Source organism: Lissotriton helveticus, chromosome 3_1 (genome assembly GCF_964261635.1).
Source record: "Lissotriton helveticus chromosome 3_1, aLisHel1.1, whole genome shotgun sequence".
NCBI lineage: Eukaryota > Metazoa > Chordata > Amphibia > Caudata > Salamandridae > Lissotriton > Lissotriton helveticus.
In genome coordinates this window covers 2060487503-2060515023 of record NC_136061.1, presented here as the reverse complement: position 1 = coordinate 2060515023, position 27521 = coordinate 2060487503, and the positions used below count along the sequence as shown (strand labels likewise).

Genomic DNA, 27521 nt, shown 5'->3' with positions numbered 1-27521 from the left:
GGTTATTCTGGTTATTCTGAAGGAGAGGCACATTTCCATTTACTAGGACTTTGGTACACGGGGAGTGATACATTAAAGCTTGTGTCCTACAAAATAATCCTCCTAAATTGTAAGATTTCATCGTGGCCAGTTTACTCGATCAAACGCTTTCATAGCGTTTAAGGTTGTTACTGCCAGAGGGGTCTTGTATGTGGTGGGAAGATCTATAGAGCCACCTAGTCCATATGTCAGTTCATGCAACATTCTTTCTCTTTAAAAACCTTTCTGGTACTCTTGAATAAGTTCCCCCGAAGTTCCATTGAGCCTCTCAGCTAAGACCTTAGCAAATATCTTGCAATCACAGTTTAAAAGTGATATGGGTCTAAATGATTAGCAATTCCTTGCACATTTCCCTGGTTTCAAGATTAATATAGCTTCATTCCATGTTATAGGTATAGTTAACCTTTTTCGGTTATCTCACTGAATTACTTCAACAGGATTGGCAAGGAAGATCCAGATAAGGCTTCATATACCACATGCTGAAAACCATCTGGACCTGCTGCCTTCCCTTGTTTACCAGCCTTGATTGCTTGCTTAACTTCCAGGAGGCTTATGTTACTATTTATAAAAGTGTTATTTTCCTCGCTTAATGTTTCCAAGTCATCTTAATTCAACCAAATCTTCACCCCTTCCTCTGTACCCTCCAGGTCCTCATGATATACATTTTCAAAAAACCTTCGGAAAGCATCCTCGATCTCTTCACTATCTTTTACCACTATTACAGTGTCTTTGCATTTTATCTCACCAACAACATTCCTCACTAGATCTATTCTTGCTTTCTAGGCTAATAGATTACTACAATTGTCTCCATATTCAAAATGAGAAAGTTTTCTAGCATCCACATCTTTTTAACCCTATCTTCCAGCATTTCTGCTAACTTAATTTTTATATTTGATAGCTTTAACTGTAGTGGCTCTTTCTTTAAACTCTAATCCCAATCTGGATAGTTTTTTCCTCTGCTTCCCGTATCTGGTTTTCCAAATCTGTAACCTCCCTTTTATATACTTTCCTTTTAAAAGCTACCAGATTTCCTGTTCTACCCTTTTAGAAGGCTTTATAGGTAACCAATACTACTCCCAAAGCGGCAGATCCTAGATTGATTTGAAAGAATTCCTCTGTTTCCCTACTAAGTGATCTTAAGACTTCTTGATCACGCAGCAAGGTACGGTTCATTGTCCATCTAACCTGACCTACTTTGTTTGTTGGACCAGGTCTAATAATACTGTAGAATGGTCCAACACACTGTCCCCTTTATGTTTTAACATTTTGTATCTGTATTTTTTATACTACTGTCTATTAGAAAATAGTCAATCCTGGATTGATGGTGATATTGTTTGTTGCTATACTTAAAACCTCTTCTGGATCCTTTTCTCTCTCTCCAGATATCACATTGGCCTAACTGTTTCATGGCATGTTTTATCTGCGACACCATTTTCTGGTTGACTGTTGACCTTCTTTTTGTTGATGTATGTCTCCCACCAGAATAATAGGATCCAGGAATTTAGCAGCTCCATTGACATATCTCTGAAAGGTCCTGTTCCATCTACATTCGGGCCACCCCGTTTGTATTTTTGTAATGCTTTGTGCAAACCATTTGTTGAACCCATCTTCTAGGTTTAAACAAATCTGTACACTCTTTCAGTCAAGTACGTCTCTTGCAGAATATTAACCTGAGGAGGAGAGTCTTTTAAATATTGCAGTAAGCTCTCTCTTTTCCCTTTCACCCATAAAACATTTATATTCCATGATAAAATCTTAATTTGAGCTACCATATCCCCTACTGTCTCTCTTTGATTTCAAGGCGAATACCCATAAGAGCAGATGCACGATAGTTAAAAGGTATTTAAGGGCCATGGAGCGTCTGAGGCTATTTTTTCTTTTTTCCCTAATGCTCCACACCCAGTTCCACTACCCCTACTCCTACTCCTATTCCCCCCCACCCCCATCCTACCTCCCACCTCAGGAGAGGCTCCCCCGACTTTCTCATGGCCTACTCCCTTCAGGAGTGAGTCCCCATAATGTGCCATTATATACAAAAAAAGAAATAATATTAGAAAGCCTTTGTATCAGACCAAGTAAACGTAATATTACATATGAGAGGAGAGAGAAAAAAAAACACAGAACCTTCCAAATCTCCTACTCATCCTTCTTCAGATCTAATTATTGCTAGACCCAGCAATATTCTCTATAAAATCAACTTATTTAGAACACCTGAAGCTATGCATCTTGTTATTATACATCGCTTCTAGGATCGCCAGAAACATCAGCTGAACTATTGCCCCCAACTTTTTTAATGGGTCTATCTTTTTCCCCAATTTCCCCAGTTTATTTGATGTAATGTGGAAACATCAGATCTTATTTCACATGTTATTCCATCTACTGTCAGTGACTTCAGTTTTAGGACACTTAATATATGTTCCTGTAGACTGTAGGTAAGAAAATGGATCAGTAGCTTTCTCACCTTAAATCTGGTTTTAATCAAAAGGGGTCTCTGTGTACCCTTTGCATGTCCTTAAGGATATCCTGTTCAGTATTCTCAATTTGACTCCCTAGTTTAATCAATCTAGCCACAAGATTTTAGGTTTTTCCCTTCTGTTCCTTCTGGTACATTCAAAATCTGCAGATTATTCCTTCTTTGGTTGTTTTCCAAAAGTTCTAACTCTTCTAGTAACCTTAATCTTTTGCTTTTAAAGAACGGATATCCTCTTTGTTGGCTTCTACCTTTTTGTTTTTAAGTCCTTAACCGAATCTTCTAAGATAGCAGTTCAACTAGTAAGATGTTCAACTTTTTTACTAAACATTTGCAGGATGTCCGGATTTTTTTTGATTACTTTCGAATATCTCAAACCTACGACTGATTTCTAAAGAGAGAGCCTGAATCAAGGACGCTACTGGCTGACCCTCAGCGCCCCTCAGAGATATCAAGGTGTCATTTAATACCCGCAATCAGCTGTGTATCGGGTAAACATCTAGAAGTCGGAATATTATACTCCACCTAGTAGACTCTCCAGGATCTGACACGGTTTGCTGTTGTCGTTGTATATCTTCACCTACTTCCCTTGGGTCCTCTACCGCTAATACTTCGAATCTATTTGAGCTTGTTAGGTTTACCACTATTCTACTAGCCATTGTACCTTTCAAGGGCGGTAATCCAGCTACTGGCTTTGCTCTATGTAGCACCTCAAAGGGCCTTCCTTCTTCACATACACCTTCACTCGGAATTAAGGTTTTTGGAATTACCTTAAAAAAGGTTCGTAGTGAGGGTGTGATCTTGACCTTCTGATCTGCTTTATTATGTTTTTTTTATACATCCCCCCCTCTTAAAATTACCCTGTCTTCCATACGCTGCTTTCCTCTGAATGATTGGGGCAATTGGACCCTGGGTGTCTACCTTACCCTTTCCAACACTTTCCTCTGTCCCTTTCTCATATCTTGAATATTGTTCAGAGAGGCGAGCCCCTTTCCTGGCACTCCTCATCGCGTAGCGGCTTCCCCCTCTGCTTGTCCCTAAGAGGCTGCCCTCTCAGCACTGCCTCTTACACCACCTCTCCCCACAAGCGCTCTTACCCCCGGGGGAGCTCTTAAGTCTCTCACTCCACCCGGCGGTTCCTGCACCTCTTGCCAGTGCACCAAGGGTGTTCTCAATTCCAAGTCGCCCCCTCACCTTCAACTTCACCTCGGCCCATGCTACAGAAGAGGACAGCGAACGTGTGATATATAGGAGAAGGGTGATGGCTAAAAGGAGAGTACACAGATGACTAGGTCTGGGAGTTTTTAACCCCTTCCATGCCGCCGTCGGCCATTGGCCGACGGCAGCACTACCTCGCTGGTGCTGCCGTCGGCCAATGGCTGACGCGGCCCCGCCCGTTTTGCGGAAGTGCAGCACTTCCGCAAAATCAGCAGCGCAGCCAACTGGTTAATGACATGATGGGAACACTGGATGCAGAACTCTAAATGTTTTTGTTGCATTTTGGGGATTGTGATCTTGATTTTATAATTCATGAAACAGGAATATATGTCCAAGAATTTCACATTTAACTGGGAAAAGTGAGTGCTCTGGGGAGAGCCTCAGGAAGGAAAAGCAATTATGTACTAACATTGGAACTAATACCGCCTAATCCTGTGTGCAAGCATTTGATCTGGTTTCATGGGTGGCAGCAGAGGGTACAAGATTGAGGATAGAAAGATTAAAGGGATGCTTGACAGTAAGGCATCTGTAGTTTCCAGGTCTGGTGGGCCCAACACTGATTTGTAGGGGGGAAAAAAAGCAGTGACCCAAAGTATTTTCCACTAAAACACATTTCCTTACAAATAGGAGTTGCCTTAATAGTGCAACATTCAAAGGTGAGCTATGTGACTGGAGAAAGAAGTTAAGCGACAATGGAGAGTACATCAAAAGGTGGTTCTGGAACATGCCCAAAAACCAACTTTCCTTGATCCATAGCCATTAAACTTAAAAGGTTGATGCGTACATATACCCCTCTTGTATTTCTTATGAAAAAAACGTATGCTTCATTTTCTGTCATCTAATTAGACATCACGGAGCTGCCACTGACTGCTAACAAGCATGTGCTACCATATTTTAAGGCTCACTCATTCTGTCACCACCCTCCTGAGCATCTAGAAGACAGTGACAATCATCCATCACAGGCTTTCATTGCATGGGCTCACTGATGTAACAGCTGATGCTGTTAGAACTGTGATAATCAGGGTATGTTTTGCTGCCTACCACTTTTTCTGTGATATCATTTGGTGGTTGATATATATCCCTATACTTTACTGACATAGCTCTACATGCATGTTATGTCCCAAATGTGTTCATGAAACTTGTCTCTTCATTACACTAATTATCACTTATATACCTGACTCCAGATTCATAAGGTCCCATTTACAGTAAATATACCACCGGAAAGACCACGTAGGATATCAACTTTAAAACTCTTTTTAAAGCTGTTGTAATAGGTAGAGAGGTCAATGGTGTAGGATGGAAGGATCCTTCTGGCATGGTTACCCCCACGTTTTACCGGGTGTCAGTATTATTTTGACTAGTCTAGCTGGGATCCTATTCATCAGGACCCCAGCCACTGTGCTTTCTCCCTAAATTTGTAATGGTAAGTACTTTGGTACCTCCACAATTGGCAACTGGTGTACCCATCTAAGTCCCTGTATATGCTACTAAGTTACCCAGAGCATAGGTGCACCAGGGGTCTCCCGTGGGCAGCAGCATGTATTATACCACCCATGGCATAATGCATGCCCTCCTTACAGATATGTTTCCTTAAATCTGAGATCACTACACTTAAAACATATGTTACCTTAAGGCAGGCCTTTCAATCCTGAAGGCAGGGTGCTGGGTTATAAGTATGAGGGTGCCCTGCATGAGCAGGACACCCCCTTCAAACCCTGAAGTCGACTATCCAGGCTTTGTAAGTGGAGTCAGCCATTTTGATACCTATAGTGGCCAGGCATCATTGTGGATGGCTAACTATATAGTGGCTGTGTCGAACTTGGACATGTTTGTTATCAAACATGTTGGAATCATACCCAATAGCGTTACCAGTGTTGGAGGTATGCTTCTATGCAATGGGGGGATCCTCCGGTAAGCCCCCAGTACTCCCGGTAACAGCCTTCCAGTGTCTGCCAGCAAATTAGTATTGCTGCCGATCCTGAACATGACTCTCCCCTCCTCCTGCTGAGCTTCGATCGAGCAGAGTAAAGTAGAACAATAGGTTTCCTGCCACCTGACCCCTCCCAAACAGGATAAAGCGACAGGAGTATAACCCATAGACCGAATTGAGATCTGGGTGTACATGTATTATCAACCACAATATCTCAATCTGATTCAGTAGGGGGGGCAAGTTGTATATATATGTGTATGTGTGTGTGTGTGTGTGTGTGTATGTATATATATATGTATGTGTATATATATATATATATATATATATATATATATATATATATATATATATATATATATATATATATATATATATATATATATATATACACACACAGCAAGGTGGCGTGACACCGAAACGCTTAGATCAAACGTGCTATTAGCCCCAGTATATGAAGAATAAAGTAGATTTGGAACTGTTGTTGGGTGTGCGACCCATTTTTTCCCTCGCTGGGGGAAGAGTTGGTGAATGTGAAGCGGCATGGGTTCAGCCGCAGGATAACGCACCGACTACGAGCGCTGCAGTTCCCGTGTATCCTGAACCGAATTGGGAGGAGATATATTCCGCTCACAATCCTCACCCGCTAAGGAAAGGAAGACAGCACTCCGGCAGTGACAGGATACAGTGTTTATTCAGCAAACAAACGTTTCGGCAATGGCCTTCCTCGGTGTTTCTTACCGGCCCCTCGCAGTTCCGGTTTAAATGCAAGTGTGCTAGCAATGGTAATCGACACCAACAAGGGACTACCCCTTCCGACACCAAAGTAGGCGCCATCTTGGAATAGGTTTAATACCTCCGTAAATCGGAGTATTCACAAGCAAGAAGGGTCTTAAGACAATGAATATATACACACACACACACACACACACACAATATTACAAGAACGTGGAAAAAAGGGAAGAGAGACTCTGGATTTTTTAGAAAGTGCACTTAGCATCATATATTTGAGGACACATTCCATATAAAACAGTTAAAGCTGCACTGTAGGCATAGACAGGTGGGTGAATACAGCGAGGACGCGATGTGACAATGTGATAAAAACACAATATATACAAAGCCAATGGGCCGTCCTCAATCAATGAGTGATGATTCTGTCTTGTGAACCAAGGTTGATGGTGCACCATAAGTCGCGCTGTAGAACAACTTACAAGAGGGGTGAAGTGTGGGCACAGAAACAGAGCCCCGATCAGGCCCGGGGGGTAAAAAAAAGTCTTCACCAAATTGGATGTCAGGGGTCAAGCTCTGGATAAGTCGAAGCATACCCGAGCACGTCCTTCCCCGTGAACTTTATTCAGTATACCGATCTTTTCCCTTCATCACCCCCCCCCTACTCTTGCCTCCAGGAAACCTCTCTAAACAACAGGCTGTAGTTCCGACTTATCCAGAGCTTGACCTCTGACATCCAATTCGGTGAAGATGTTTTTTACCCCCCGGGCCAGATCGGGGCTCTGTTTCTGTGCCCACACTTCACCCCTCTTGTAAGTTGTTCATCCTGCCGTGTCCCTCTCCCGCCCCTTCTCCCCCTTCCCGCTTTCCAGGGACCGCATTCCGGACTCCGTTGAGCCGTAACAAATTTCCTCTGGAACTTTGAAGACTGTACCCATAGCCTTGGGTCCACCTGAGAAACTACTTGTTCACCCCTTGTCATTTCTGGCTGCTGTAAGTTTCCCTCACCGCGCTCTTCCCGAAACGCACTCCCCTTCCTCCCCAGTTCCTCGCTCCCCCGCTTACACTCTACAGCCCTCTCAGGTTATCGCCAGCTTCCAGGCGATTGTGGTCTCCACCTACCCTCCCTACCATAGGCCACCGCGCCTCCTTTCCCTGCGTGCCAGACTCCGCCAATTGATGAACACAATTCCCTTGTCTGGCTTGCATCCACTCACTGACTCACCACCCCGCATGAGCGCCCTCCGGCACTCCATTCGCTTCCACAAATCCACATTGCCAGTTTCTCACCTGCCTCCTCCCCGCCCCTCTCCCGTGATTTCACCACCCACTTATCGAACCTCAATCTACCCGGGAGCCACCGCGCTACCAGCGTTTCTTCCATAAACCTCTGTAGCCCTACCTCGCACATCCTCCCCTGTCCCGGACACACCGTGTGATGACTTTCCATTCCCCCGCTCCACAGAGTCTTAGCCCTTACCTGGCTCAGCGCACCTGTGCCTGCAACACCACCACCCCGCAAAAACCTTGCAACCCCCCCAGCCACACGGCGTCCTCAGTCCTCCGTCCGGCCCTCATTTTCCCTTTTCCCACGTACTGATCTAAAATGTACTCTACTGACTTCTGTAAGATAGGAGGAGAAAATTCAGTACACTTTAGCACACTAGAAGATAGGGTCATACTGATTGCAAAAGCTAGTTCCTCAGTAAACTCCAGCTAGAAATCTAACAATGGCCGTCTCGCATCTTATTCAGCACCAAACCTTCAGATTATTTGGTGCTTTGGGCCCGAGTCCTGTAATGGTATTAGCCCCATGTTGAGAGCAAAGCCAACAACCTCCACTTCATAAAATGTGAGGAGACCTGGCTGGTTGGGCAGAGTGATGAGTGTGAGTGGATGTACTCTTAACTACGTTAACCCACGATTCAACGATTCAGTTTTAGCTTTGAACTGGATCCACAAGTGCCTCGTAGTGACCTTAAGGCAATCTGTCTTATTTTAGAAAAATGAAATAATATCTACTGTTACATGCGTAATATCCAGTGGTATAATTATCTCTGGCAAAACATACACTCTGTGATAGCAGTCAAATCCCTTTGTGCTCATCAAGTTAAAAAGAACACGCATGTGTGTTCATACATTATAGCCTATTCCAAAATCGATGCACTTAGGGACACAATTGTCCAATAAGAAAAGCCTTCTAATGTCTCTAAAAGCAGGATATCAGAATGGGATGTTTGTACAAAAATTTGATCTTTAGACAAAGACCAATTGCAGAGAATCGTCAATGGTTGATCAAATAAAAAAAATTCTAGAATTAAAGTGACCTTTTCGTAGCTCTTATTTAGTTAGGAAAGGATAAACATAAGCAATTTGTTTCTACAGTAGATGAATTTTGAAGAATTTCTGTTCACCTCCGTGTTTATTTTGCGTTGTTTTGTCACATTGCATGGTGCTAAATGTGTAGAAATCTGTATTACAATTATAGTCCCAATATAAAATATGAGAGCACGAAGTCTTGAATGTTTCTTACTTCTTGGTATTTCACGTAGATGGAGATAGAGAAAAGTCTTTATTCAGATCATGAAATCCGCCTTATGGAGGATGAGGAAAGGCTAAGAAGAAAGATGTCCGATGATTATGACTCAGATGATGATGTTGATGATAGAGGGAAGGACATAGTGATGACTCAAGATCTTGAAGACAAGTGGGAGCAGAAAATGAGACAATTTAGTCTAGCTCCCAGAGTTACAGGTATTTGTACATTTTTTAATTGTTTTCCTTCTTCGCACCAGTTTGTTTTGACTGACTTCAGCAATCACTCCAGCCTTTCTTAAACAATGTGTTGATGATGAAATTCCAATTCCTCAAATACCAAGTTCGTGAACTGAACCAGCTGAAAGTCAATCCTGTCCTCACATCCTGGGTCTGTTGACAACTTCTTAAGGTTTCTTTTAACCTGTACACTTTATTTATTCATTTGTAATGCTTATCCACTTCATCTAGTGGTTTCCTTGAGCTCACTAGCCCCTATTTAGCAAACCAACAACTAATGGTAGGGAAAGGACCAATATATATCTATATTTTTAAATGTGTGCAAAGACCAATGTTTTAGGGTGGAAGAGGGGTGATACAGGGAGAAGAAAGAGCAGCACTGCAGGAATAAAGTGAAGAGAAGAAGTGGCGACAGCAAATAGAAAAAAAGGGATATGAACCTGGGACAAAACAGATGAATGAAGAATGAGAAGAAAGGGTAGGCAAGAATTGAGTACAGTTGCAGAAACTGGAACAGGAACGACTGGCAGGGAGAGAGCTAGAAGAGGGTAAGGGATCGAAGGGAATGTGTAAGTGAAAAGAATATGTGGCCATAAGTGCAGAGGAGAGGGAGAGAATACTAAGGCATTGGTTTGGCAGGAGTCTGTATCCCCTCCAAAAAAAGAGAATATGCTACCCAAAACACATGGATATATTGATTTGTGCATGGTACGATTAAAGAAAGTTTGATGTTTGGGAGCTACACAATTTGATGGTGTATTAAATGGTTTGCTTAAAGTTATGACTGTCAACCTGGTGAGTGCCATTCATTCAAAATAGGATTGCTCTTGGCTCCAATTCGTCCTCCCTATAGAAGACAAAAAAGGACCATAAGAGGAATGTATGGTTTCTTGAAAGACGGTTGCTTTTGATGAGTTTTATGGCATGGCAGTCGCATGTCTTGGTATCCCCTACATGTGACTGTGTGTACCCCTAGCCCTACCTACTTTATAGACGTGGTGACCTGTTAGGAATTCTCAGGTTTTTTCCCTTGCAAAGCAGTACACAGTTCTGCTCTATTTGAAGGGCCTCTAATAGGGCTATCAAGCATTGGTCCCGGATAGCTGTATCCACACCTGGTTTTCTCTAATTTCTCTATTTTCTTGACTAAAGAAATTACATCTATATGCATCATTTAAATACAGTGTTACCTTATATGGATTTCCTGAAAATCAGGCATGGATCAGGCCATGCTGGACCTATATTTAACCCCTTTGGTCTATAACATCTGTTGCCAATTTACATCTCGACCTGCTGCACGTTAGAATGATTCAGTTTTCCTGTGGCTTTTTTAGATTTAATGTAATGGTGTTTTCATAATTTAAGATTTACGCAGCTCTGTTATGGCTAGCACAAATTTACTTATCCTAAAAGTGTTCTATTATTCACCTTGCTTCTCACCGTATTAAGAGAAAGAGATGGACAGTGGAGTAGAGCTGAATATGGTTACCCGATTCAAAAAATACAGGACGTACAGTATGTTACAACAGAAATGTTAGAAACTAGCATCCTCGTGTCTATCACGTATTTTAAATAGGGTTTTGATTTCCAAAAAGCACGCATCACTTTTGAACCTGCAAGGGCATTATGACAAAAAGAATAACATTGTTAAAAATATAGAAATACATCATACAAATGTAACGTTCTTAATATATTTCACAGAAGCAGATGCAAAGAATGACAAAACGTCTTTAAATCGAAAGCTGAACACTAACCTGATCTTGTTGGTCAAGGAGAGACTCGGCAGTCAGGACAGCTGGCTCCTACCACAGATACATTGGGAGAAGGGAGAAACTATGAGACAGACAGCAGAGCGAGCCTTATCCACTGTGTCAGGTAAACAGCTGCATCTCTGCTTTTACTACCTATCCTTAAATTATTTTCTGTGTTCAAATTTTGTAAAGTCCTAGATATTTTAGTCGGGGCAACTCTGCTTTAAGTGTGTTGCCCAAAGTTGTTAGAAAATGGAACTGCTATGGTCACCAGGCCACTATATTGCAAGCTTTTCACTGTAGTGTTTGTTTTGTGAAGATAGTGTAAAAAACTATTGTATTTTTGTTTGTTAACAAATGATAATAGATAAACATGCAGCGGATGATTCTTCCTAAGATACCCTGCAGTGGTGGTTGCTCCTTTAGGGTGAAGGAGTGTTGCCCCGTCTGCTATGAGTGCAGCAATAAACCAACAACCACACACATTATTAAAATGGTCTCACTCTTGTGTACTATTTCTACAATATGCTTGCTACCGGCGAGTGTGGGGGTCAGGGCCCTGCCGGGTGATTTCTGCTGACTGACAGCAGCAAGGATGACAAGAAAAGTGTGGGTTGTGCATGCCAGGTCGCCGGCTGTTTTGCAACGGCCAGTCCGACATGAAACTTCTGCCCACACCAATCCAGCAACTGCATAACAGCCGGGGATTGCAGTCACAGCTTCCAGTCGCAAAAGGAGTGCTGAGTTTGAATGCTCCATCCAATCCTGATGCTTCTCTCATGCTGAAAACAGCATGAGAGCAACTGCAGAATTGGTTAGATTCATGTTGGCGTGACCAGGCAGCAGACTTGGAGCACACAGGTTCTTACGCACCTCACTTTTGTGGGGGAGTTCAACTTTTTTAAACCACACCCTGGAAATCTCTTCCCCTGGGATGAGACTACATATTCTCGCCTCATAAGAATGTAGCAGATGCAGTAACCAGACGACTCCGAGTCCGAGGGAGTTTCACTCTATTTCAAATGAACGACCGCCGTCACCTTACACAGGGACTCACCCTGTGATACCATTGGGCCCCTCGATCATTATTACGCCCTCATTGATGAAGACTGTTTGAGCTGAGGTAAGTGGTGATTTAAGTGACATCAGTAGCTCTGTTTGCACAATGAGCTACGTAACTACAGATACAATTCCAATTGTGTTCTCATTTTATTTGCTCCGGTTCCAAATAGCTCTTTATAAATGTCAGGGAAACAATATTGCACTTAAAAGAAGGCATGCCTGCACCCGTTTTCAACAGCCCAGCCATGCTCATATTCTCATGGCTCAAGTATGCTTGAACACGGACTCAGTAGCATTTTAATTAACGCCTTAACTGCGGGCGTTATTTCGGCGCAGTGTGGGCGTCCGAAAAGGTGGGCAGGGCCGCGTCGGCTGTTGGCCAACGGCAGCACTAGCGAGGTAGGCCGACGGCAGCATGCAACCGGTTAATGACAACAAATTTCTGGATGTGCTGTGTTGCCAACGCTCCCTCAACTAGGCCAGCTGTCAGCTCGAGATCATGACATTAATGTGGAGGGAAAGTGATGGCAAATGCCCATTAGCAGCGAACGAGGCTGGTGGCAAATCAAATCGAGGCTCCTGAGCAGCCCCAAAAAATGATGGGGGTGTCTCTGTCAGGGCCTTGTGTTAATTCGATTTCGGCTGGTCTCTCTGGGTTTCAATTAAAAAAAAATATATAGCGAGAACAGGAGCTTCAGAAAGAACAAAAGAATAACATCTACAAATTGCCATGCAAGCTGTACTAAGTGATTCGAACAGCCACAGGCAATCCCTCACCTATAAGCTCCAGTCAAGGCACTGCATGTTTTAACCCTACCTTCGTCTCATCATACACCGCATCACTTGTCAGAAGCCGTACACAGAGCCATGTCCGTGCGCACCCAGCCCGCGACAAATACGGCGGATAGACAGCAGTGCATACACGACTGTCATTCGATAAACACACGTATGTGTGATGGTGTACATAAATAGCTTGGGTGTATTTGTCTGCATAGGTATTTTGTGTAGGAGAGTGACCATATATTTAACACTATAAAATCGCACAGCATGACCACAATACAATTTTATTACATTAGGATTCGGGTTTAATAACAGGTCTTTTTTTTTATCACCAACTCAGTGGAAAAAATTATAAAATATCCCTTGTTCATACTGAGTCACAAAAATGTTCCTTTGTGTAAATAAGTCTTGCACATGGAGAAAGTAAAGAAACGTTCCATGCGTTGAACATAGATGTACTGATGGACCCCTTAAAGGCCCATTTGTATAGTTATTCCCAGCGTATTCCATTGCTGCTGAACACATTTTTTTTTTTTGTCATCCTGGGATGCTTCAGCTCCTAGTGAAATGGACCTTGACTCTGCGGTCCGTCTACAAGCTTTGGTCACTCCCTCAGCAGCTGCTAAGGGGGCTGGATTGGAACACATTTGCTCCATAAACCTGCTTCAAGGTACGCCTCTGAGAACGTTGTCTGCGGTTGCTGGGAACAAAAATGTTTCATCTACCACTCGGAAAACATAAACAATTTGGCTATTCTATTTAGTGGGAACTCTTAATTTGACCTATTTTTCAGGAAATTATTTTAAACATGATTTCTTTGACTGTTCTATATTTTTAGCGGATGGTTTTCTGTATGCTTTGACTTTCAAATTAAACAATTGCCTTTTTAGAATTAGGTTTAGATGATTTTATATCAGACTTTTTATACTACTTTCTTTATATAGTTTTTCTATTTTTAGGTTGAGCTTCGAGTCAGCGCGCATGCGCTGCACTGCAAGACTTTTTATTTGTCTACAATATCGGCTTTAATCAAGCCCATCATCGCCACTCGCTCTCTTCTGTGCCAATCAATAATGCTGACCCCCTATTGTTGTATTGCTTTCCAAAGTCCCTCCCCTGGGTGCTTGGTTGACGCCCATGTGATTTCAGTAAGAGAAAAAATTTGTTGGCCATCCACAGAGGCTAAGAGGGGGGAAGGGAGACAACCCTGTGATGACATCAGATTACAAAACCTGCATGATGTCACTTACTAGCGTAGCACTTGTGGTTTTGCTGAATTGACGTCCAAAGTATTGCTAAATTGGAAAATCTCCTAATTTCCCTAAAAATAGTTGCTTCTCGAAAGCGGCAGGCCTTCATGGAATTTCAGGTGTTTGGAAAGAGGTAAGCACTCGTCAACACCTTTTAAACTCTTTAATTCGAACTCCTTTTCAAATCTTGGCTACTTTTCTCACAAAATGGAGCCGAGGTGAGGGTGAGATTTACGCAGGATCACAAGATGAGATGCAGCGGAGAGTCCAAGATTAGAAACCTTTTGTCTCCTGTACTGATAGGCTAAGTGCTGTGACTGGTCTCTGTGTGTTGCTTGCAGGAAGGTTTTCCACAAAATTGACAGTGAGTTTCCACATTTTATTTTGTTAACTGAGCATTACAGAGGCAGAGAGGTGCTGGGAGTCGAGGACATTTTTGTAGATAAGTGACTCTAGGCGCAGAGAGGTGGAGTACCTTGCCCAGTATGGCACCGTTTGGTTAAGTGGGGATTCTGGGATTATCAGCAAGATTTGCTGATTAAACAGAGACCGACTGGGGGCTACTGGATCACCTTATGATCCCTTTCAATCCTTTCCAGTTGTGTCCCACCTGGGCTCACAGGCAGGATCCTTGTAGATTTTCACTAACTGCATGGGTTACATTTAGATTCATTATATGTAAATGGACCATATGTGGAAATCTTGATAATGTGACGGAATCAGTCCCTCCTGGACCTACTTTAGCTACCCCTGGCTCATACACTCTATTTAAATTCAGGCTCTGGTTAGTCACAGTAAAAGCAATACCAGTTGGATTCCTGTGAGAGGGGTTTTAAAGGTATAGAATTTCATAGGAGGATATTGTACCTAAATTTGACGTGTACTTGTTAGCTGGAGAGTTCTGTGTTGTCGGCCTCACTCTGACTGCTTATTCACCTCCCTAGAAATGAAACCATGAAAGGAATATTAAAATGAAACCAGAGTATTGTACTGATTGTAGGGGGTAGAAGTGCTGGTACTCTCTTTCAATTTTAAAGATGCCCGGCACTCGGCATCTGCCCATTTCAAGCAGTGCTTGTGTAAAAAAGAAGTAATAAATCCAGGTAGAAAATCCAGGGTTTATTGGATTGCAGCACAGTACTTCCACTCTCCAGGTTACATGCAGTTTTCTGACTCCAGTACATTTCAGATCATAACAATTCTAAATGGAATCAATCCTACAGTGTGCATGTGCAGCAATGAAGATACATTCTATTAAAAGGGAAATATGTACAGGGATGGAATATAGTATTTAAAAGGGAAATATCTACAAATAAGAATATAACACATTTTCCCCCTAAAGAAATTTAAGAAACAACTCAAAATTTTCCATAACTAAACTTACACAATAGTATACACAACTGAACACAAGTGGAGCACTAAGATACACACTTGGATACCCTTCTAACATTCCACCTCTTGCCATCTTGTGTAACAATGCTATTGTGATAAACCTTCACAACCTTCATAGGTTTGCCAAACTTTGTCTCACCTTTGGTAACATAGCCAGGTTTACGAATCCTAACATCACCCACCATAAATGCAGGTTTTTGACTTTCATTCTAGAATCATAATCACATTTGCATTTTTTTTGTTTAAGTTCTACTTTCTCAGCCACATCCTCGACATTCACATCAACCATGCGATAACCAACACTCTTCTTAAACCACCAAGGACACAAATTAGATACTGGATCTCTACCCTTTAGTAGACGGAAAGGTGAAACCTCAGTTGTGGCATGAGGCGTTATCCGGTACAACCATAACTTTTCTCTCAATTTTTCTTTCCACATTCCCCCAAACTTCCGTGCCCATAAGATATCTTGTTTGAGAACTCTGTTGTATCTCTCAACTTGTCCATTTCCCTGCGGTTCATACAAAGCAGTGGTACAATGTTTTATGCTATAAGAACGCAAGAACTCAGACATCTCTAAAGATTTAAACTGTACCCCGTTATCAGTTATAACACTTTCTGGGAAACCTTCTCTTGAAAATATCTCTCTCAAAAATAGAATAACACTTTCGGTGTTAGGATGAGGTACAAGTTTGACTTCAGGCCACTTGGAGTGATAATCTACAGCAACAATCGCAAATCTACACTCCTGCGGCAAAAAATTAAATGGACCGGCAATATCAATCCCTAATTTCTGCCACGGATGATCTGGCCACTTCACAGGAGTCAAAGGTGCCGGATCACACTTGCACACAGGCCCGGACTGGCCGTTGTGGGCACCGGGCAATCCCCCGGTCGGCCGCAAGGGTGGGGGCCGGTTTCGGGCTCTGGGGGCCGTTTTTGTTGCAGAGCCGTTTTTGCAGCATAGCTGCAAAATCGGCCCTGTAACAAAATCGGCTGAAAAGCGGCCCTGGCAAAGCGCTCGCCCCACTCCCGCCCCGGGGGCGGGGGGGCGGCCGAGCACTTTGCCAGGGCCGGTTTTGGTTCCCAGTCCGGCCCTGCTTGCACATCTTGTCACTTTCAATACACTCAGGACACTCTCTAACAAATCTATCTACAAACTTATCAACTCCTGGCCACCAGAAATTTGACCTAATTAATCTTTTCATGGACGACATTCCCATGTGGCATTCATGACTCATTTGTAAAATAACATTCCTTACAGTGAAAGGTGGAATACATTTTCCAGCTCTGAATAACAAATCTCCTTCGATGGTCAATTCATCAGCAACATTGTAGAAAGGCATAACTTCAGCAGGAATCAAATCCTTAGAAGGCCAGCCCAAATTGACATATTCTCTCACCTTACATAAGACAACATCCTCACTCATGCTTCTCATCCACAAATCTTCCGAAATAACACTGAACTTCTCAGATAACAACTCAGAAATACTGACCACTACTTCTTCATATCCATCATCATCGACACTGGGACACGGTAATCTTGACAAACAATCTGCAGTCACATTGAGTTTACCCGGCACATATTCTATGTCAAAATTGTATTCCTGCAGCACCGACATCAATCTAACAATCCGAGCAGTCGCACTTAAACCTCCACCAGGTGAAAGAATACCCACCAAAGGTTTATGATCTGTACGTATCAAAAACCTTGCACCCCAAATATAATTCTGGAAGTGCTCAACCGCCCATACACATCCTAACAATTCCTTTTCGATCACCGTGTACCGTCTCTCAGTGAGATTTAAAGACCTAGACGCGAATGCACATTCCAATCTTCTTTACCCGAACGTTGCGAAAGCACACAACCCAGACCATAAAGACTAGCATCTACTGTCAAAACACAAAGCTTGTTTAAACAAAATGGCTTAAGTGTAGAAGCTGACACCATGTCAAGTTTAATACTGTCAAAAGCATCTTGTTGCCTAGTACCCCCAAAAATTCTACATCTTTCCTAGTTAACTCCCTTAACGGCTCCATTTTAGTTGCAAAACCAACGATGAACTTACTATAATACTCACAGAGTCCTAAAAAAGATAGCAATTTATCTTTGCAATCAGGTGCGGGAGCTTTCAAAATCGCATCAACCAATGATTTCTTTGGAGCAACACCATTCCCAGATACAGTATGTCCTAAATATTCTACAGTCTTTTGAAATAACTTGCACTTTTTACTCTTAATAGTAAGACCAAACTTAGCCAACATTTTACACACATTTCTAAGATGTTCCATATGTATTTCGTCACTTTTAGAAAACAAAAGGATATCATCCTGAAAACACTTTACATAGTTTCCCATGTCCTTAAAAATATGATATATCGACCTCTGGAAAACTGAGGCTGCCGATGCTAAACCAAACGACATCCGTTTGAACTGATACAAACCTTGAGGCGTGATAAATGCCGTGAGATGGCGTGACTCTTCTGCCAACACTACCTGGTGGTACGCGGACCTCAGATCTAAAGTAGAAAACACAACAGCCTCACCAAGCATACTCACCACTTCGTTAATATTTGGTAGCGGATGACAATCTATAACAATGTTAGCATTTAGAGCCCTCAAATCTATGCAGAGTCTCAGGGATTTATCAGGTTTGCGTGCCAAAACTACTGGTGAAACCCATTCTGAAGATTCTATCTCCTCTATGACGTCATTTTTTAACATATCATTAAGTGCATCACTTAACTCTTCTCTAACATTTAGTGGTACAGGTCTAAGCTTTTGCACAACTGGTTTAGCTCGTTGTTTGAGCTTGATAACATGAGTGAAACCCCTTAGCCTACCTAACTTATCTGAAAAAACTCCAGGAAACTCACTGGATAGCAACTTCCAAGCATTATTCTCCTCCACAAACATAACTCTTTTATGTGAAATACAATCATCTTGCAACACCATAACAGGATCTTTGCTGCGTGGATTCAACATGATGTTAAGTTTGAATTGATCACGCCAACCCAGAACATTTACACCTTTTACAACAACATATAATTTGATGTAAGCAGATTTATCCTTAAAATAAATGGTGGAAGCAATGTAACCAATGAAATCAATGTTTGAACCGTTGAATTCCTGTGCCATAACACAAGGAGATGATTCAGAAAAGGGGGTGGTGATGAACAGAGTGCCTGAATTAAGCAGACCACTCTTACCCAGTCCAAAGATCAGGGCTTGATCCATCACCGTTTTTTCGCTCACTGCACCATCCCAGCTCAGAACTTGGCTATATGCAAATTAGTCTGTTCCTGTCCCAGTGCATGATGGGAACAGGGCAAACCAAACTACCAAGCCAATTCTTATACTGGGAAGGAAACAAGCTTCCGGGGACCGGTTTCTGCCATTTCAGGCGTCGTCGGCCCGGCTTGCTTGAATCCTGATGGTGCAATGAGCAAGGGACTCACACCTGAGTATACCCTTCCACGCTTATGGTGGACAAAATGATTCAGAAAAGGGGGTGGTGATGAACAGAGTGCCTGAATTAAGCAGACCACTCTTACCCAGTCCAAAGATCAGGGCTTGATCCATCACCGTTTTTTAGCTCACTGCACCATCCCAGCTCAGAACTTGGCTATATGCAAATTAGTCTGTTCCTGTCCCAGTGCATGATGGGAACAGGGCAAACCAAACTACAAAGCCAATTCTTATACTGGGAAGGAAACAAGCTTCCGGGTACCGGTTTCTGCCATTTCAGGCGTCGTCGGCCCGGCTTGCTTGAATCCTGATGGTGCAATGAGCAAGGGACTCACATCTGAGTATACCCTTCCACGCTTATGGTGGACAAAATGATTCAGAAAAGGGGTGGCGATGAACAGAGTGCCTGAATTAAGCAGACCACTCTTACCCAGTCCAAAGATCAGGGCTTGATCCATCACCGTTTTTTAGCTCACTGCACCATCCCAGCTCAGAACTTGGCTATATGCAAATTAGTCTGTTCCTGTCCCAGTGCATGATGGGAACAGGGCAAACCAAACTACCAAGCCAATTCTTATACTGGGAAGGAAACAAGCTTCCGGGGACCGGTTTCTGCCATTTCAGGCGTCGTCGGCCCGGCTTGCTTGAATCCTGATGGTGCAATGAGCAAGGGACTCGCATCTGAGTATACCCTTCCACGCTTATGGTGGACAAAATGATTCAGAAAAGGGGGTGGTGATGAAATGTAAAATGTAAATGTGTAAATGTGCTGGATTTGTAAAGCGCACAGCTGCCCGTGAGCGTCCCGGCGCTTGCTTAGGGAACCCGTCCTGGTATTCCCCTGTGAGAAACCCCGGCAGGGTGTCCACAAGGTGAAAGCCAGGCATCCCACCGCGAGGGGCCGTAGTGGAGATTAAGCAAGCTATTTCCCAGAGTCGCAGAGTGTGACCCCGTGGGTTGAGTAGGCACCAGAGCGAGAATTGTCGAGTCCGTGGAATTTTTGAGCCCGAGACCCGCCGAGGCGGGGAATCGAACCCTGGTCCACGGTCGATCTCAGCTTCCGGGTCTGCCACCTCTAACCACTGAGTCACGACCGGTTTCTGCCATTTCAGGCGTCGTCGGCCCGGCTTGTTTGAATCCTGATGGTGCAATGAGCAAGGGACTCACATCTGAGTATACCCTTCCACTCTTATGTCCACCATAAGCGTGGAAGGGTATACTCAGACATGAGTCCCTTGCTCACTGCTCCATCAGGATTCAAGCAAGCCGGGCCGACGACGCCTGAAATGGCAGAAACCGGTCCCCGGAAGCTTGTCTCCTTTCTGGTGAAGAATTGGCTTGGTAGTTTGGTCTGCCCTGTTCCCATGATGCACTGGGCCAGGGACAGACTAATTTGCATATAGCCAGGTTCTGAGCTGGGATGGGGCAGTGAGCTAAATAACGGTGATGGATCAAGCCCTGATCTTTGGACTGGGTAAGAGTGGTCTGCTTAATTCAGACACTCTGTTCATCACCACCCCCTTTTTCTGAATCATTTTGTCCACCATAAGCGTGGAAGGGTATACTCAGACATGAGTCCCTTGCTCACTGCTCCATCAGGATTCAAGCAAGCCGGGCCGACGACGCCTGAAATGGCAGAAACCGGTCCCTGGAAGCTTGTCTCCTTTCTGGTGAAGATTTGGCTTGGTAGTTTGATCTGCCCTGTTCCCATGATGCACTGGGCCAGGGACAGACTAATTTGCATATAGCCAGGTTCTGAGCTGGGATGGGGCAGTGAGCTAAATAACGGTGATGGATCAAGCCCTGATCTTTGGACTGGGTAAGAGTGGTCTGCTTAATTCAGACACTCTGTTCATCACCACCCCCTTTTCTGAATCATAACATCAGGAGGGCATAAATCACTCTTAGTAATTTTAGATTAATACTTCTCATCAAAATACTCTTCCGTTATAATGGTCCAAGGAGACCCGGAATCAGCCATAAGCTCTAGTTCCACATCCTTAAATCTAACTACACATTTAGGAGAATCTAAAACATCTCCCTCAAGTGACCCTAAACTCACTAACGACACAATCATTCCTCTTTCCTTAAGAGATTCATCAGACACGACATGCTCACACCTTGATAAATTAGACCCAAAATCCGTGTCATCTCTCACACTAGAAACTTCCCCCTTTTTAAAATAATTACTTTTGTCCCCAACTTTCTTCTTGTCCTCTCTGCAAGACTTGGAAAAGTGACCAATTCTGCCACACTTGTTGCACTCTTTTCCCAAAGCAGGACAAAACTTGAAAGAAGCTACATAATTGTAACTTCCACATCTAAAACATACAATGCGATTCCGCTATACATTTCTATAATTTTGAAAACTTTTAGTAACATTGTTCATTGCACATACTTCTTCACTCAGTTTATCATTCTTTCCACCTCTACTGCTCGTTTCTTCAATAGTTTTCATCCACTTGTTAGACTGCTCGAAAGCTTTAGCAGTAGAAATGCTTTCTAACAAAGTAGGATTACCTAAAATCCACAACTGTTCTTGGGTTTTCTTGCTTTTAACATTAACAATTATCTGATCTCTAATCATCTCATCTGTCATTGCCCCGAAATTACATGAAACTACTAAAGCTCTCAAACCCGTTAAAAAATCATCAAAGGATTCGTTTTCCTTCTGTGCTCTCGTATAAAATTTATAACGATTTAGAGCAATGCTGGTTGTGGGTTTGAAACGCGTTTCTACACGAAGCATAGCTTCATCAAACACACCAGAGTCACCAGGCGCAGGTGGTAAATTTCTAAATATAGCTTGCCCCTCGGATCCTAAACCGTGCAGAAAAATATTCTTCTTTCTTTCATTTCCCATTCTTTCCCCATCAATAGCTTTTAAGTAAGTTAAGAACTCCTCTTTCCATCTGTTCCAGGGAATGGGAGGATCACCCTTACACTGTAAAATTTTCGAAGGGGGGTCAAACTGCATGGTGTAAAAATGCAAAATAAGGAATTATATAAAGAATTTGAATGAAAACAAATAGAAACAGAACAAAATAGTGCTAAAATGGTATCAAATGCGATCAATGACAGTTGAAAAAAATAACCACATTGAAATTACAATGAAAACAATCCTTGAGTACACAAGCTGTGTACATCAGCGATGTTATATCTCATAAAGTAGTTGTAGATGTTGAAACTATGAACCAAAATCCACAAATGGTGAGCAACGATCATTAATGTTTCAATAAAGATGAAAAAACGATTGTGGAATAATGTTCAAACAGATTTTTGTAAAGATCGTTGTATCATATCTTCTCATATTATTAAGTTTCAACAGTACTGTACTATCTTCGCAATGTACGAAAAACAGTACCTTTCTTCCACAATCGCATCAGAGTCACGAATGCTGTTGAAGAGAAAATTGCTGGTGCTTCACAATGCGATATAATACAAATATGGTCGCTCTCACGTTACGTGACGTGACGTTCTATGCGTGTAGCATCATCACGCTCGGCAGAGCCAACAGAAACCATGGCAACTACGCGCTCGGATAAAGTGCATGGAGACTCTGTCGCATGGGCAGATTTCGTTTGTCGCGTGTGTGGAATACGTTGAAACTACAATCGAAGGTAAACATTTGCCTAAAAGGTTTGAAATGTCATAAATCTTTTTAGTTAAAATTCAGGACCTCCGTAGTTTCAGTAAATACACAGCGCCCTTAACAGTACAGTATCCAGGTCAAAAGCGCCACCAATCCAACGTTGTGCAAAGTGAAGTCTCAGCAATAGGTATTATGCCAAGTAGAATAAAAGTTGCAAACTCTTCTTTACATCAATGGATTGTCGAAAGATGTGTTCTTTCCTTGTGGAAATGATAAATCTTCAATCTTCAAAAGTCTTCAAAACATCCAAACACGAATTTAAACTCAATAAGTAATCCAAATCAGGTGTACCACACCTGTGCTGTTGTAGTAGTAGTAGTAGGTACCAGACACCCTCGTCGCCAAATTTGTAAAAAAGAAGTAATAAATCCAGGTAGAAAATCCAGGGTTTATTGGATTGCAGCACAGTTCTTCCACTCTCCAGGTTACATGCAGTTTTCTGACTCCAGTACATTTCAGATCATAACAATTCTAAATGGAATCAATCCTACAGTGTGCATGTGCAGCAATGAAGATACATTCTATTTAAAGTGGAAATATGTACAGGGATGGAATATAATATTTAAAAGGGAAATATCTACAAATACGAATATAACAGCTTGCTATAATATTTCTGTTGCATGCAGCAGTTCATGTTTTTTAGGTCTCGGCTAGCGTGGCTGCGCTCATGCCCAGCTCGCTCGGCGAGATTTAATGTTTTTGAGGACTTTCAGTAATGGGCTTAAAGCCCTACCTCTCTTTCCCATTGGCTGGTGTCACCGTTTATGCTAAACGGTGGCCAGTCATTGGAAAAGAGCTTTATATGTTTCCTCCTTTTGGCTTTTTCGGCCGGCCCACTGTGCCGGGCTCTCCTGCTTTCCGTGTGTCATAAACATTTTCTTATCTTTATGGGGCCATGTGTTTCAAACACATGGCCCCATAAAGACAAGCTCCGTTTTGAGATCTTTCTAGCGGCTGTTCTGCTGAGGGCGGATCACTCCTACAAGCTTTCACGCCGCACTGGTTTGCTTTAATTCTCATGTCTTTTCCACCTGCTTCTCCACCTATTCTTGTAATACGCCGTTCTTTCTCTTTAGCACTCACAGTGAGTTTGCTTTAGAACTGTACATCACAGCAGCTGTTATGGTAACTGGAGTCAGCCGCTTGTCTGGGACTCTCTGGTTATCTGTTTCAAAGTAAATGTCTTCCAGCTTCCACGGAACAATGTAGTCCTATTTTAAAACACACCTCAAAACTATTCAGTCCTCTCCCGCCACCCTTCCATCCTTCTCGCACCCGTCGCGCTTCCAAAAATATATACCTCAAGCTGTGAGGCTTTAAAATCGGCTTGTATAACACAGCGCGTCTCTTTTCGCTAACAAAAAACAATAAACAAAACAATATGCTAACACGCTCCCTTTCCAAGCTACATAAACCATAAAAACTAAAGACCCGCTCCCTTTCAGATCTGCATAAAGCATACAACAAATAAACAACGATAACAAAGACTTTCATCTCGTATATCCACACATTAGTTGTCCTTTAAATGTAGTGTTAATAAAATACAACCTTTTGTTGGTGCCTTTGCTCCACCACATTTAAGCGTTCTTTTTTTCTGTGACCCACCTTAACTTTTTACTTTTCAAAAAATAACCGATACATAAAGAACACAACATAAGGCTTAATAGCAATAACACAAAACCTATTTTCAACTTGAAAACAAAGCCTCTTTCGTGCTGAGAAGGTACCCATCCTGTGGTTGAGGGCAATTCACTGAACGTTTACGTATTCAAAACAGTCACAGCTGGAGGTCACGATAGCGATCTTCACAGCTCTGCCAATGTTCACTTTGAAAGCGCATTGTTGGCGCATTTACAAAACACATCTAGAAATGATTCAGTCCTGTCCCACCAGACTATGTTGCACCCTTGCGCATTGGTCTCCATGAATTACCATTTCAAATGTCAAACTTTTTGGAGTTCTGTGTGATTTATTGGATAAGTCCTATGCTGTCAAATAGTCAATGCAGTCTTCAGTTGCACCGCGTTTCACGCCGCCATTTTTCTAAACCAGCCTCAAGGCATTTCTGTTGCAAATAATTGCTGTTCGGTGCTTAGTCTAATTGCTTCGAAGTAACCAAATAAAATAAACTTCAATGCCCAGAATTCATTGTTTTTTTTAAAAATGGAGCTCAGGATTTAGTGCCCTTAGGAGATTAAAAAAAGATGGCAGCCCAGGCAGCCCAGGGCTGTATCAGAAACGGGTGTTCTCACACAGAGAACACATACGCGCCTGTTTTTATCCCACCGCAAATTCTGAAGCGTGTGTATGTGGCTGAAAGTGGAATGCACAGCTCTGTGACAGTGAGCTGTGGTTGCCTCTTTTTGTGTCTGAGCTGTGCTTTCTGCCACAATAAGCCCAAGAAATTCCGAGTTCAATGTATGCATTGGAGAAACTTCATTCGCATAAAAACAGTAGCACAGCTGAGCCCTGGACGAATACACAGGTCAAGATATGGCCCCACTTAGCAATAAAATGGCAAACATGGCTAAACCTTTTTAATTTCATAGTTGCCAGTGGCTCTTTTTACTGTCGCACCAGGAGCGAACTCTGGCGCTTTAAACAATCGCCTGTTTCAGTCTGAGAGTGTGTGGTCCTCTTTAAGTATTTGATGGGCACAAAAATCCCAGCATGCAACGTGCAGTCAGCCGAAAAGATTGATGTGGAAAGGATGCAACAGATCACATGGTGCTACTTCTCAGCTATGCTTACAACATACCTGATCATTTCTAAATGTATTTGTTTTTAAAGTGTCCATTGATGCACACAGTTGTATTTCATGCTGTTGCATAACACTGGCTACTGCTAACAAACAGCAGTATGATTGAGTCAACAAATGTCTCCCTTCCTTCCTTTCGTTATGTTAAAGGGTTTTCTGTAGAATGTGTAGTATGGCACCAGTGGCTTCTTGAAGCTGGCACAAGGATTTAGAGGGGGCAGGCTTGCGGGTCCCATGGTAAGTAATTCCGCCCTCTAACGTATAGCCCTCAGATCGGTGGTATCCAATCACTGTTACCAGCAACTTTTTAGATCGCTCCCTAGGTTTATGTGCCTGCTACAAAACTCTTAGAGTGCAATACAGTAACATTAATCCGAACATGTGTTTTTTTACATAGTGCTTCATACAGCTTTTTTACCGTTTTCTAGAACCTATGAATAACCGATCCCTTTCACATGTGTAGCTTGCTGAGAGCCCTACGTGGGTTCTTGTCATTGACCTTGTTTCTTGAAGGTCTGCTCATCAAGCAATACACTTCCCACTCTCTGTTCCCAAGGGAATAAACGCCCCCACCCCTCCTGCACTCGAATACTCCCACCTACCATCACTTTGTTGGAGGGAGGGGGAACAGCACTGCCGCATGCTCGGTAACACATCCTGGCTGTCTTACCACATTTAGCTTCATCCTGCACTTGATGAACAATCCGTTCACTAATAAGCAAAACAAGCAGTTGCTGCTGCCTTTCGCCAGCACCACTGTTCTATTGCAAACTTTCTTCTGTGCCTTTAGACTTACATTGTTCAGCCATGCGTGTGTTTTTAATGCGTGTCCCTTAAGTGTTTGTGAGTTATGGAGCTGTTGAAATCAGAGCAAGGATACCCAGTAAAAATACAAAAGAACGTACACGGTTAATGGTAATTTGTATTATAGCAGGCATTACCAGACCATCACGCCCTGGGCTTCGACCACCCCAAACATACATCAGCTGATAAATAAGGGGTTATTCAGGGATCTGCACTTTACAACCATGAAGTGGCTCGCCCACTGTTTGCACAAGTAGAGAGAGTTCTGGACTGTGTCTGTGCAGCAGGGAAAAAACCAAAATATACCTTCATATAGTGATTAAGCATGGACCAAGAATTATTTTCATTAACCGGTTTAAATACATAAACGCTCCATTTTAAATAAAGGGTCCACAGCCAGGCTGTTTACAAGGATGTTTTCTTTTTGTATAGAACGCTGTGAACTGAATCAACTTTACACACTTCTAAATGTTGGAAAATAAGGGAAGCTAGACTCAGGAATTGGAAGTATTTTGTTTAGGCTCACACAGTTAGGCATAGTTGGGAGCTGTGGTCTGGAAGGAGTTATAGTCACAATCCGGGCTGCATTGGGGTAAAGGTGATTGGTGGGTGCATGTTCTGCTAAGATGTGCTTTGAGGAGACTGCTCTTCTACTTGTATTTGGTTGCGGCTGTGTGCATGTCATAGGCGAGCATGGCCCGGACTGGTGACTCCGTACAGTACCAGTCTCCTCGAGCTCGCCCCCCCTGCACAGAGGGGGCGTATGTTGCGCCACTGGTTCGCTAGACACTGTTTACACAATTATGGTCCTTTTTGGAGTAGAAGAGAATTGCTTTAAAGGCAATTCAATTAGGCCCTCGGCTCGAATATGATCGATGTGTTAAAATTAATTTGAGATTTTCTTCTCGGAGACACCGGTATTACTGTGTAGAGCCTGGCCCACAAACTGAGGACCCTCCATGATAGTGTGACTAGCTGCCTATGTGAAGTGATAGTGTTGTTTACTATACGTGTTCTGTAGCCCCCCCTCACTCCCTCCCGTCCCCCGTCGGACATTTTACGTGCCGCTTCCTGGCCGTATGCGAGAAATGCCACCACGTGTGCAATATCGCTTGAGCTTCCGCCCCGTTTACATGCACATGTCCTGTAGAAGCAGATGAACTCGGCGAGGTTCCTGCAGGCCTCTGGGGCTGCTTGTTTGCTTTGGGGAAGTTACTGCAGGTGCCCGTGCGAGTAACACTTATTGTTTCCTTACAGCTGCTGACTTCTGTCTGTAGCAAGCAAACAACTGCTGGGAATGAAAGAGCCTGACGTTGTGCATTCGAGATGGATGGCGAGGAAATAAAGATGCTTCCTAGAAAGGCCTATAAGTAATGACTGAGGTTACAATAATAAAACAAGCATTTGCAACGCAATAGGTCTCGCATTTACACGAGTTTGAGCTAT

General features: G+C 42.9%; 1 protein-coding gene across 2 annotated transcripts in view; it reads left to right on the top strand.

Annotated features, from left to right (window-relative positions):
- The window catches only part of MRPL46 (mitochondrial ribosomal protein L46), a 48111-nt gene that overhangs the window by 15112 nt on the left and 5478 nt on the right, over window positions 1-27521 (top strand). For both annotated transcript variants that reach the window (XM_078683175.1, XM_078683174.1), the window contains exons 2-3: window positions 8936-9137; window positions 10860-11033. In XM_078683175.1, coding sequence (XP_078539301.1) covers window positions 8936-9137; window positions 10860-11033 — 376 coding nt within the window. The remainder of the gene's footprint in view (window positions 1-8935; window positions 9138-10859; window positions 11034-27521) is intronic.